This window comes from Garra rufa, chromosome 19 (genome assembly GCF_049309525.1).
Source record: "Garra rufa chromosome 19, GarRuf1.0, whole genome shotgun sequence".
Lineage (NCBI taxonomy): Eukaryota > Metazoa > Chordata > Actinopteri > Cypriniformes > Cyprinidae > Garra > Garra rufa.
The window spans coordinates 15080730-15095343 of record NC_133379.1 but is presented as its reverse complement, the minus strand read 5'-3'; the positions used below and the strand labels follow the sequence as shown (position 1 = coordinate 15095343).

At 31.5% G+C, this 14614-nt stretch overlaps 1 protein-coding gene across 3 annotated transcripts in view; it reads left to right on the top strand.

Annotated features, from left to right (window-relative positions):
* LOC141292217 (rho GTPase-activating protein 26-like) overlaps positions 1-14614 on the top strand; it is a 140233-nt gene that overhangs the window by 87730 nt on the left and 37889 nt on the right. For all 3 annotated transcript variants that reach the window (XM_073824191.1, XM_073824192.1, XM_073824190.1), the window contains exons 14-17: positions 56-130; positions 3010-3094; positions 7297-7355; positions 12328-12433. In XM_073824191.1, the coding sequence (XP_073680292.1) occupies positions 56-130; positions 3010-3094; positions 7297-7355; positions 12328-12433 (325 nt within the window). The remainder of the gene's footprint in view (positions 1-55; positions 131-3009; positions 3095-7296; positions 7356-12327; positions 12434-14614) is intronic.

Below are 14614 nucleotides of genomic sequence, written 5' to 3'. Positions count from 1 at the left end.
TCAGATGGTGACTAGCACATGAGTAATTGTGACAGTCTATGGTTTTCTCTGTCAGGTATTGATGAACAGGGGCTCTACAGGATCGTCGGTGTCAACTCCAGAGTGCAGAAACTACTCAGCCTGGCCATGGGTGAGAATAAGCATCCTGCTGCTGGTTATTTTGTTTTAATGAAAGCAGGAGATTAAAATAAAAAGAATTTCAGCCGTAAATGTCACACTGCTTTGAGTAACACAGTGTCTGTGCTGAGAGCGATAATTAGGCTAACTCAGAGTATGCACACCTTTTTCACAGTTTTTCTAAAGCAAAAAAAAAAAAAAGAAAAATTCATAAAATGATTTATACCAGTACTGTTTTCTTGTTGGATACTGAATGCTTTATCGGATTGGCCAAAATCACAGTCCTAGAACACTTTCGCTTATTATATTCAATGAACTGGAAGGTGGTTCAGTGGCATATTTTTTCTAATTTATTAATCTAATTTATATATTTAAAAAAACTACATCAAAATGCAATTATAAATTGCCTTAAATACACCTCTTCTATGATATAGATATATATTTTTTTAATTTAGGGATTAAAATTAGAGGGGCATAAAGTCATAAAAAAGTGCACTTTTAAAAAGTAACAATGTCACAATTTTTTTTATAAAGTACATTAAAAAAATGAAATCATCTTTTACATTTACATTTACATTTATTCATTTGGCTGACGCTTTTATCCAAAGCGACTTACAATTGGGGAGAACAGCAAGCGATTCATCCTAAGAGTCAGATCGAAGCTTTTGTCAGTAAATATAAAGTAAATATATTATAATATTAATTACATAAACTTCACCATTACAAATGATAATTACAAATATATTTAAATTAGGGCCGGGACTTTAACGCGTTAATTTAGATATAAAAAATAACGCGTAAAATTTTTTTAACGCATTTTAATCGCACTTATTTTTGCACCGCGGAACGTTTCTCACTGGACCAACTAGCGTTCAGACAAAAACAAACCACAGTGAACATGGACAAAGAAGCTGATGGGACCGCTTTGGTTGGCCCTGTGGATGGAAAATTTTGTTATAAAAAACGAATGGATGGAAGCGTCGATAAGAGCATGGTTGTTTGCAAGCTATGCAACAAGGAATTCGCAAATCACCGCAGCACATCGAGCCTATTGCTACACTTAATGGCAATATTGCACTGGTCTGTTGGACTTGGTTGAACAAAAATAAACAATATTTTATTGCTTAAGCTTATGTATTCAGTCATTATTCAATGGTATACTAAAAATCCATATGAAAAAAACTTACTTCTCACTGTTCTCAGGTCAAATATTTATATGCGATTAAAATGCGATTAATTTCGGTGAATTAATTACAAAGCCTCTAATTAATTCGATTATTTTTTTTAATCGAGTCCCGGCCCTAATTTAAATGCATGACTTTGTACAAGTTTGAGTAGAAATGACATAGATTTTTTTATTCATACTCCAGTATTTATATAAAAAAAAAAAAACTACACTGCAAAAAAATGCTATTGTTACTTAGATTTTTTGTTTTGTTTCTAGCCAACATATCTAAAAATTAGTGTCCTTTTTCAGAAAAAAAAACGAGTCAAAATTAAGTGTGTTTTTGTTTGAAACAAGCAAAATAATCTGCCAATGGGGTAAGAAAAATAATCTTGTTTTCTGTTTGAATTAAGATTTTTTTTTTTTTCTTACCCCATTGGCAGATTATTTTGCTTGTTCTAAGAAAAAAATCACTTAATTTTGGCTTGTTTTTTCTGAAAACAAGAAAATAATTTTTACACGTCTAGAAAATCCATCTTGATTTAAGAATTTTCAGATATTTTGGCTGGAAACAAGACAAAAAAAAAAAAAAAAACTAAGTAAGAAAAGCATTTTTTGCAGTGTAACACATTTTGCATTTAATTGCAAACAGTGTCCAAAAACATTACATTCAGTGTTTCACTGAAATGTATTAGTTTAAAGTATATTATGAAGTCTTTTTAAAAGTATGCACATATGTGACATTAAATCAAAACTTTATTTTAAAAATATTATAAAAGTTCTTCAAAACCATATGAAACCATCATATATAGATAAAAAGAGTACATTTGACGTACAAATGTAAAAGTGTTAAAGTGGATCAAAAAATTAATCAAAGTTGTCCTAAGACAAGAATGGGTATTGTTTTGGATTTAAGACAACTTTGATCCACTTCAAATGTTGAATAGTAAAGTTTTAAACTAGATTTTTAACAGATTTTTCATGGATATCCTTTGCCATTGACCCTGATAATTAATTTTTACTTGCAGCTTTTAAACAGCTTTGTTAATTGTAATGTGAGCGCTCTAGTTATCACATTGTCACATTCATTATCACTGTAGACAGTTTTGTTGATTTATAATGGAATGTGTCTAGGTCTGTCGCATTACTCCCATGCAGCATAGACAGATATATTGATTATTATGTGAGCGACCCAGTTTTTTCATGCTGCATTGCTCTAGTACAGACAGATATGTTCATTACAATGCATCAAACTTGCTTTTTGTTACTATGCCAAATTTTATGCTTCAGCCCCTCCCATTTTAAACTATTAATACTGTACTTCCAAAGCACACCTGCCTCAAATAATATCATACAGATTAGTTGAAGTATTATATTTGTGTATAAAGCACAAGTATAAAGTATGAACGCAACCTTCTTCACACGCAAAAAAGTGACAGGAATGCCGTCACACCCTGCGGTGAAAGCAGAATGAATAGTTTTTCATGTTGTTGTGTTGCTCACCAGATCACCACTTTTACACCACATTTAATTGCCTGCCTCAGAGTGATAATGATATACTTTGACAGTTTTGCTCTAGGAAATGGTTGGAGATTTTGATGCTGATTGGCTGGTGCCAGCACGCATATGCATAGTTTGCTTGCACGTACTGGCACTGTGCTGAGCTGGCATTTCCAAAGGTTGAACAGAGGTCACTGGAAAAATTAAAGCTGCTGTCTCTTCTCTAGACCCCAAAACTTGTGCAGATGTGGAGCTGGACAGCACAGAATGGGAGATCAAGACCATCACCAGTGCAATAAAGCATTACCTCAGGTACCAACCTGCCAACATGACCACATGACAATTTGTTTTACCTGTCTTGCTTGGACTGGCTCCTGCAGTCTCAAAAGTTAGCTTCACCGCTAAGGAATTAGTTGCTTATACTCTGAGCTGTTCACCCTAAGTATATCTAGAATCTAATTAACACAGTATGGTGCTAGTAGGCCTATGCTGAGCATTTAAAGGATGAGAAATATTTATTGTCAGAATCTTTAACTGTTTATTTACCAGTATAAGTAGTTGTTTTTACAAAGTTAAGACTGTATACAGTATATCAAGTTGGGTTCCTTAGCCACCTACAGTAAGTGCGACCAAAGTACTTCTTTATGTGTAATTTCATACTTAAGTGTTTGAAATATAATTATATTGTACTAAATGTACTGACAAGCATTTATGGTAAACTAAAATATGCATTAATGTCATTGTTGAAACTTGCTTGCCATGTATTTAAAGTACATACAAAAACATAATAATTTTAGCTGTTAAATGCAGTTGAGGTCAAAAGTTTACACCCCCTTTCAGAAAATATGCAAAAATGTTAATCATTTTAGCAAAATAAGAGGGATCATACAAAATGCATGTTATTGTTTATTTAGTACTGACCCAAATAAGATACAAGATGTTTATATATAGAAGAGAAGATAATAGTTGACTTTATAAAAATGACCCTGTTCTTAATACTGTGTTGTTACCTGAATGATCCACAGTTGTGTTTTTTGTTTAGTGATAGTTGTTCATGAGTCCCTCGTTTGTCCTGAACAGTTAAACTGATAAATCCTTCAGGTCCCACAAATTCTTAGTTTTTTTTTTTTTTTTTTTAGCATTTTTCTGTATTTGAACCCTTTCCAACAATGTATTGTATAATTTTGACATGTACATTTAACTTATTTCATCTTATAGGAAACATGTTAATATCTTCTGTATCCGCTGAAGGGCAGTACTAAATGAAAACCAATATTATATTTAGGCAAAATATAAAAAAAAAAAAAAAAAAAAAAATCTGTTCAAAAGTTTTCACCCCCGGCTCTTAATGCATGGTTTTTCCTTCTGGAGCATCAGTGAGTGTTTAAACCGGTAACACTTTATAATAACTGCATGCTATAAACCATTAGTTAAGCAATAATAAATAGTCAATTCTTTATTTAAAAAGCATTGTTCCTACATTAATACACAGTAGTAAGCAGTTTATAAATACAGCTATAAATGTTTTGTTACTGAATTATGAGCATATCGATAATGTGTTTAATGTTTGTATTTTCATACTTTATTAAGGATTCATTTGTCTTTTCTAAATTAAGTGTTAGATTATTTACCAACCAGTTATTTAATTGTCATCAGTGGTTCCGAAAGAGTAAGTAAATGATTAATAAACAATTTAAATGTATTTATACATCTTATTAGTTACTCATGTGTGTTAATAAATGCTTTAAGACGTATTTTTTACTGTAGTTCATTGTTAATTAAGGTGGTTAAAAACATTTAGTAGTTGCCAGTTAACTATTTTTGTGAGCTCATCTAAAGTGAGGACTACTTATGCCTCAGTAAAGATTTCAAGGCTCAGTTATCTTCTATTTTCTTCATTTTGTTGGTTTTTGTTAGTTTTGTTGCTTATTTTGTTGACATATTTATCTCGTTGCTTATTTTGCCTATAATAACTTGATATTTTTTTCATTATGTTGTTTATTAAGTTCTCTTTTTATTTGTATATGTTGCTTTATTGTTCATTTTATATCTAGTGTACAGTTATACAGTTTCTTTTTTGCATCTGCAAATATCTCTATGTTGTGTTTGTTTCTTTTTTTCTGTTTAGAAGATACTTGAGCCTTTAAATCTGCTTTGTAAAGGCTTTACAAAGCTTTTACAAGGCAAAATAGTCCTTACTGTAGACGATCTCACAAAAATAGTTAACTAGCAACTACTTTAATTTATCATAAATTACAGTAGGAAAATGTGTTAATAAAGCATTTACTATATGTCTAAATAATATGTACAAATGTACTTTTAAATAGTTTATTTATTATACACTTTCTAATGATCTTATGAACCAATGACAATGCCTAAATAACTGGTTTGTTAATAATGTAATACTTAACTTAGAAATTATGAATTGATCATTAATTATGAAAATACAAATATTCAATTCATTATCGCTATGCTCATTAATCAAGAACAAAGCATTTATATCTGCATTTATAGACTGCTTACTACTGTCTATTAATGTAGGGACAATGCTTTATGAATGATGAATTGACTTTTTACTAATGCTTAACTAATGATTCATAGCATGCAGTTATTATAAACTGTTACCGACTGTTTATTAGTTCTTAATAGGCACATATTAATGCCTTAATCTGCTTGACCATATTCTAGATCCCTTACCCCGACACAATACCTAAACAAATTAGGAGTTTATTAAGGGAAAACTAGATAATAGTGAACATATGTTCCCTATTCTAAGGTGTTATCATTTATATTATATATGCTTTAAAGAAAAACTTCCGAGAGGTATTGTTTTGGTTTGTTTTAGCCTGCAGGCTAATTTGTAGACTATTAGCAATGTTTTTGAATTACTTGAATAAACTCTATGTTTTGTGTGTAAGTTAGAATTATAGTAAAAAGCTGTGGATTTGGGGTTGTGGCATTTCCTATGAAGCAATGAAGGTGACCCTGGACCACAAAAACTTAAGTAGCACATTTGTAACAATAGCCAACAATACGTAGCATGGGTCAAAATGATCAGTTTTCTTTTATACCCAAAAATCAGTAGGATATTAAGTAAACATCATGTTCCATGAAGATATTTTGTACATTTCCTACCATAAATATATTGAAACTTATTTTTTGATTAGTAACATGCATTGCTAAGAACTTCATTCGGACAATTTTAAAGGCGATTATCTCAATATTTTGATTTTTTTGGTCTATTTTCAGATTACAGATTTTCAAATAGTTGTATCTCAGCCAAATATTGTCATATCATACATGTGTATAAAACTATATAAAAAAAAAAAAAACCTTATGATTGATTTTGTGGTCCAGGGTCACATATAATAATCCACACACAGCAAAACAATTTTTTTTTACTTCATATTTTTGTCTTATTTCTAAGTATCTATGCAAAAATGCTTTTCTTACTTAGATTTTGTGTCGTTTCCAGCCAAAACATCTAACAATTCTTAAATAAAGAAGTCAAAATTAAGAAATTGAAACAAGCAAAATAATCTGCCAGTGGGGTAGGAAGAATAATCTTGTTTTCTGATTGAAATAACCCCATTGACAACAAAAAATCACTTATTTATTTATTTATTTTTTTGTTCTGAAAACTGGACAATAGTGTTTACTTGTCGAGAAAAAATCTTCTATATTTAAGAATGTATAGATATTTTGGCTGGATACAAGACAGTGTAAGCATCTTTGAATCAAGATAAATTTATTTCAGAAGCAAAATGATTTAAGATATTAAGTCTTTTTTTCTAAAAAAACAACACTTTTGGGTAATGCTTTACAAAGTTTCCATTAGTTAATTGGTTAAGGTATTACAATCAACAATAATCTTACTAATTATTAATAAGCAGCAAATTAGAAGTTTATTGAGGGAAAACTCTTAGTTAATAGTGAATATATGTTACTTATTCTAAAGTGTTACCATTTATATTATATATACTTTTAAGTTTTGAAGTTGTGCACATTCAACAGATACACTTCAGATACACTTGTTTTCCACAAGGGAGAGCATGGAGGACCCATGTGTTTATGACACTAGCCTGGCAACCACCCACAACATGCTAGCACCGTGCCAGCAAGTTTTGCATGAGCAATTATCACACACATTATTTGCAAAAAATATACCAATATAGTCATTCATGTTATAAACATGAGATGTTGCAATTAGCACATTACCATATTTGTCAGAGAACATAAAAATAGAGTGTAAGAGATTATTCAAGTAATTCAACAACATCACTAATAGTCTACAAATTAGCCTGCAGGCTAAAACAAACCAAAACAATAGCTCTTGGAAGTTAGTGAATAAGTTGAAAACAATAAAGGAAGACATATCATCATTATGCATCCAAGCACTCTCAGTTTACTTTGTCTCGACGCCATGATTGCTTCTGTTTTTTTTTGAGTCTGACAGTCTATCTGTTTGGTCTGCTATCTAATCGCTAATCGTTTCTCTTCTTCTCTGCTATCAGGATGCTGCCAGCTCCTCTCATGACATACCAGTACCAGAGGAGCTTCATCAAAGCAGCCAGTGAGTTGTTTTTATCACTATCTGTCTGGTCCGACCTGATCTCTTTTGATTATTTGATACTATTTGACTATAGCAGGATCATTTGATAAGACACGCCGCAGAGTAGGAGTGTTCAAGCTAGTATGACGTGGGCAGAAACAGGAAACCGGGGTGTAGAGGAAAGAAAATGGATTTTCAGTGTGGCGGCTTTTGTCTGAGACAGCAAAGGATGTTGTCCCTCTTCCAGATCGTCTTTTGGATCGCATTCACACCATTACCTTCGATGTTCACGCTGAAAAAAATATGACCCTGGACCACAAAACCAGTCATAAGGGTCATTTTTTTAGCTCTCCATTGATGTATGGTTTGTTAGGATAGGGCAATATTTGGCTGAGATACAACTATTTGAACATCTGGAATCTGAGGGTGCACAAAAATCTAAATATTGAGAAAATCGCCTTTAAGGTGTCTAAATGAAGTTCTTAGGAATGCATATTACTAATCAAAAATTAAGTTTTGATATATTTATGGTAGGAAATGTACAAAATATAATAATGGAACATGATCTTTGCTTAATATCCTAATGGTTTTTGGCATAAAATCATCATTTTGACTCATACAATCTATTGCTACAAATATGCCCATGCTACTTAAGACTGGTTTTGTGGTCCAGGGTCACAAATGATTTCAATTAGAAATTTTACAGTTTAGTTTTAAGATTTAGATTTTTACTTAAACAGCTATTTGCTAAAATTATTACAATTATTTCATAAATTATTAAAATGAATTAAACTTACAGATATAATAACACTTCAAAAAATGTCTTGTTTCCAGCCAAAATATCTAAAAATTCTTAAATCAAGAAGGATTTTTTAGACTAATTAAAATTATTGTCTTGTTTTCAGAATAAAAAATAAGAAAAATAATCTTATTTTCTGTTTGAAATAAGATTTTTTTGCTTACCACATTGGCAGATTATTTTGCTTGTTCTAAGCAAAAACTCACTTAATTTTGACTTTTTTTTTTCTGAAAACAAGAAAATAATTTTTACTCATCTAGAAAATCCTTCTTGATTTAAAAATTTAAATTTAAAAACACTTTACAATAAGGTTCATTAGTTAACATTAGTTAACCACATTAGTTAACATGAACTAATAATGAATTGCACTTATACAGCATTTATTAATCTTTGTTAATGTTAATTTCAACATTTACTAATACATTATTAAAATTTTGTTAACATTAGTTAATGCAGTGTGAACTAACATGAACAAACAATGAACAACTGTATTTCTGTTAACTAATGTTAATAAAGATGAGTAAATACAGTAACAAATGTATTTCTCATGGTTAGTTCATGTTAGTTAATACATTAACTAATGTTTAACTAATGAACCTTATTGTAGTGTTACCAAGAATTTTTAAATATTTCGGCTGGAAACAAAACAAAAAAATCTAAGAAAAGCATTTTTTTGCAGTGTTAATATATCTGTAAGTTTAATTAATTTTAATAATTTATGAAATAATTGGAATCATTTTAGCATGTAGTTCTGAATCTTAATCTTAAAACTAAACAGTGTAATTTCTAATTCAAATCATTCGTGACCCTGAAGCACAAAACCAGTCTTTCGTAGCACAGGTATATTTGTAGCAATAGCCAAAAATACATTAAATAAGTCAAAATGATAGATTTTTCTTTTATGCCAAAAATCATTAGGATATTAAGTAAATATCATGTTCTATTAAGATATTTTGTACATTTCCTGCCATAAATATATCAAAACTTAATTTTTGATTAGTAATATGTATCCCTAAGAAGTAAGAAAAGCATTTTTTGCACTGAAATACTAATATATGATTCATAAACAATATTTAATGCAATTTTGCTGCTGAAGTAAATGTGTTTTGCATTAAGGATGTTTGGATATTTTTGTACCTGAAAACAAGACTGATTACTAAGACGCATTTTTTTGCATTGTATCTCATGCGATCATCATCTTATCTCATTTCGCTTTCTACCATCATTCCCTTTTTTGTCTGTGTTTTTCTCTCTTTCTTTCTGTGCTTTTTTTTGCTAGTCTTTAAAGGGTGACGTTAGGCCCTTGTCCTCATATGAACTTTTTTTTTATTTTTTTTCGTAGAGCTCCACCCCTCCCTTTCTGCCTTTCATTTTCTCTCTTTTTTCCACCCCTCCCCTCGTTCATTCCTGTCTATGTAAGCCATTTATGTGATAAAGAGCAAGGTGCCATCTGGAGTTTGCCCATCAGCAGAGAGAGAGAGAGAGAGAGAGAGAGAGAGAGAGAGAGAGAGAGAGAGAGATGGGAATACGGGAGTGAGAGACGATGTGAATGTGTATGTAACTGGAGAAGAGAGAATCAAGAGAGACTAGAAAGTGTGAAAATGTGTGTGTACGGTCTAGAGGCTCGGTTTGTTTTCAACACGAGCAAGTACTTGTCTGGTCTGGTTATGTGCTGTCTTTTGTAAACAGGGGTTTTTGCTGTTCAATATTTGAATGGTCTGTATTAGCAGCAGATCATTTTTTCTTTTTATGTTTTGTGTGTAAGATAGTATTTATACTATGTTATAAATAAAATCTGTGGATTTGGGGTTGTGGCATTTCCTATGAAGCAATGAAGGTGACCCTGGAACACAAAAACAACTGTCTTAAGTAGCACGGCTATACTTGTAACAATAGCCAACAATACATATTATGGGTCAAAATGATCAATTTTCTTTTATGCCAAAAATCATTAGGATATTAAATAAACGTCATGTTCCATGAAGAATTTTTTTACATTTCCTACCATAAATATATCGAAACTTAATTTTTGATTAGTAATATGCATTGCTAAGAACTTAATTTGGACAACTTTAAAGGCGATTTTCTCAGATTTCAGATTTTCAAATAGTATTATCTCAGCCAAATATTGTCATATTATGCATTTGTATAAAACTCAATTTCAAAGAAATTGAACCTTATGATTGATTATGTGGTCCGGGGTCACATATAATAATGCACACACAGCAAAACAAATTTTTACTTCATATTTTTGTCTTATTTTCTTGTTTAAGTATCTACACTGCAAAAATGCTTTTCTTACTTAGATTTTTTGTCTTGTTTCCAGCCAGAACATCTAAAAATTCTTAAATAAAGAAGTCACAATGAAGTCGAAACAAGCAAAATAATCTGCCAATGGGCTAAGCAAAATAATCTCGTTTTCTATTTGAAATAAGATTATTTTGCGTACCCCGTTGACAGCAAACATTCACTTAATTTTGACTTATATTTTTGATAACGGGACAATAATTTTTACTTGTCCAGAAAATCCTTCTTTATTTAAGAATTTATAGATATTTTTTTACCTGGAAACAAGACAAAACATATAAGTAAGAAAAGCAGTGTGAACATTTTTGAATCAAGAAGAATTTATTTGAGAAGCAAATAAGCAAAGTCTTTTTTTCTGAAAAAACATACATTTTTGAGTAATGCTTTACAATAAGGTATTACAATAAACAGTGAGCAATACATTTATAACAGTATTCATTAATCTAACTAATGTTAACAAACACAACTTTTGATTTTAATAATGCATTAGTAACTAAGGTTCATAAATTCTGTAGAAATATTTATTAATATTTAAATTAAATTAATATTTGTAATGACAACTAACTATTTTTTTTTTTTCAGAAACAAGACTTAATATCGTAAGTCATTTTGCTTGTCAAGTAAAAAATGCTTTTCTTACTTAGATATTTTTGTCTTGTTTCCAGCCAAAATATCTAAAAATTATTAAATAAAATTTTCTTGACAAGTACAAATTATTTTCTTGTTTTCAGAAAAAACAAGTCAAAATTAAGTGAGTTATCGAATGGAACAAGCAAAATAATGTGTGAATGGGGTAAGCGAAAAAAAAAATCTAATTTCAAACAAAAAATTATTTTATTATTATTTATTTAATAATTTAACAGAAGATTATTTTTCTTACCCCATTGGCAGATTATTTTTCTTGTTTCAAGCAAAAACATACTACATACTTAATTTTGACTTTTTTTTTTTTTTTTTTTACCCATCTAGAAAATCCTTCTTGAACAAGACAAAAAATCTAAGTAAGAAAAGCATTTTTTGCAGTGAATACATTTATTACAGTATTTATTAATCTTTATTAACTAATATTAGCAAACACAACTTTTGATTTTAATAATGCATTAGTAACTAAGATTCATATATTCTGTAGAAGTATTGTTCAATCTTAGTTTATAAAAATTAACTAACAAAAACTTAATATCTTAAGTAATTTTGCTTGTCAAGTAAATGTATCTTGATTTAAAAGTGTTTACATATTTGTAATGGAAAGCTAGACAAAAATACTAATATATATATATATATATATATAGATGTGTGTGTGTTTGTGTTTGTGTGTGTGTGTGTGTGTATTATTTGACTTTATTTGTCAACCCTCCCCCCTTCATGTCTAAACCAACCTCATTTATACCTCTCTTCTCTCGCTGTACTCTTGTTACTGGGGATTATTAGGATATCATGGCAGCCAGATAGATCACTCTAATATTTCAGTGACCTTTAAGAGCCAGCGTCTGGCGGCTTAGCTTTGCCCTTAATGGACGCTGCTGTAGCCGTCGCATACACTAGGTGGCACAGTTTCTGTGCTTTTCCACAAACACGCAAACACATTAATGTCATTTTAATTGGAATAATGTGTCTGTGTGGGTCCAGACTGTGTCAGGAAGTGACCTCAGAGAATCAGGAATGAGATCTTTTGTTCTGTTTGAGCAACAGATGCAAAGTTTCAAATCTGAAATGTGTCCGTGAATGTTGAAATGTGCATAAAAGCATCTGGTGTGGCTGGACTTGTACTCCTGCTGCGAATGCACTTGAGTCAAATACAGCAGTAAAACGCCTACAGTTCATGAGGAGCGAAAGGAAATGTGCCTGTTTTCCTTTGCAACCCCTTATTCTCTCGCTTCCTCTTTCTAGAACTGGACAATCCCGAGGCGAGGGTGGCAGAGATCCACTCCGTAGTGCACCGTCTGCCTGAGAAGAACCGCCAGATGCTGGAGCTTCTTGTGAAACACTTGGCCAAGTAAGTTTTGCTGTTGACGCCCCCTTTTTACTGGGTTACAAATCCTGCAAAGCCAAAGACCTGAGAGGATTTCCATTGTAAAACCACAACCCTGCTGATGGTAATAAAGGCCTTAGCTTCCCCTTTGTGTTTGGCCAGCTGAAAAGAGCGGCTTGTTTTCCTTCACCTGTCCTTTCCTCCGTCTCCTTCCCTCCCATTCCCAGCTCCATTTTCTTTTGTGCGAGTTTAATTTGACACCCTGACTGCTGAGCTCTGCGGAGCCGTTCCTCGGTGACGCTGGCAGCTCCAAGAGCATTTTGGGGTTTTATGGAAAACTCCACAGTGAAAATGGTTTACGCAAAGCAGCTTGATGCAAAAAATCAGATTCATAATCCAAAAGAATTATAGGAAGTAGAAGTTTAATACCCACTTTGCATAACCTATTTCAATGGAGCATTAGGATTGAATGCCGTACCTGCAGACTGCCCTCAGGACAGGTTTGGAAATTATATTGTAGAGTGGAATGAATGGTTACATCTGAACAGTAGCATTGAACACACAACAGCTGCATGTGGTTCAACGTGAATCATTTAACGATTACAGGATGCTGATTAGAAATAATTGTTGGAAAGGTTTTACCTTGGGTTCTGTTGACACTGATTCATCATTTACAGCAGGACTGTTTAGCTTGCTCATCTAATTCACCAACACTACAGCTGTTTGATACTGATTATAGATTAATTTGTCACAACTATTATCGAATTAAGCAAAATGCTTATATTACTTAATAAAATAGTGCAAAATGTAGTAATAATCTTGTAACTGCAAGAGTAGTTAAATATCTGACCGGATGACCAAAAGTTTGCAGGTTTAAACTCCTACAAAGTTACACCATTAAAGTCCACATGAAACTACTTAATGAACAAAATGTTGTGTTGACATATTCTCTAATGAGACAGGAAGTTGAAGTGGGGCACATTAAATGCATTGTCCTTTTTTCACGAGACAGTAGGCTTAAAACCTTGAGGTTTTTTTTTTTTTTTTTAATGTAACAGTTTATTATGGAAGCCCGCTTCCGCCACTGAATAAAAAATAAAAAAGTTGCAACTTTTTTTTCACAATTGTGAGCTTCCATCTCGCAATTCAGATTTTTTTCCCTCTGAATTATGAGATATAAACTCTCAGAATTGCGTTATATATTCAGTTGGGTGTTATGAAAGTCAGTATTGCGTGATATAAACTCGCAATTGTGAGAATAACTGAAAGTTGCAGTTCTGAGAAATAGTCAGAATTTTTTTTTTATTTATCTCACAATTCTAACTTTTTTCTCAGAATTGCGAAATATAAACTTGCAGTTCTGAATTTTTTTCTCAGAATTGCGTGAAATATGCAGTTGCGAGTTATGAAAGTCAGTGTTGTGTGATATAAACTCTATGGCTGCAACAACTAATCGATAAAATCCTCCAATATGCAATATGCAATAAGCTTTTTAGTAACAATAGGCTATTTCTAATGCTATAATTATTGCGGTTATCTATGAAAAAAATAGTCAAGCGCTTTATAGTGTTTTTCTCTCACAGTTGTGAGAAAAAAGTCAGAATTGTGAGATACAAACTCCCAATTGTAAATTTATATCCTGCTATCCTGACTTTGTTTATATATAATTGCACAAAGAAAAAGTTAGAATTGTGAGATAAAAAGAACAATTAAATGTTTTATTCAGTGGCAAAAAGGAGCATCCATAGTTTATTAAATCTTTTGATGTAATCTTTTTTTTTTTTTTTTAATCAAGCTTCTATGGTTCATGATATTGGATAATTGTTTGCTGATATTTATGTCCAAAAAGTAAGATGAAATTCTGATAGCTTGTAATGTAAATCACTGAGATCTTTATAGCAGTATAACTACTATGACTACTTGCATTAAAATGATATTCAATATATCTCCAATAATATGTGTTAGTACGATGTAAGATATTTAGATGCTTAGTTTTATTACCAAAGCTCTGTAGTTTTTTACTTGGCCTTGGTGAATATAAACTTTCAATGAGATGGCAGAAGGCATGAAGTACTTTGTGTACAACAGGTTTTTCAGCAAAGTTTTGATCAAGTTGATAATTCAGAAGAATTATGTGTTATCAAGTATGAAACGGTAGGCGTTATAGGGTTACGTGACATCTTGAGTCAACGCCAAGACAAACTG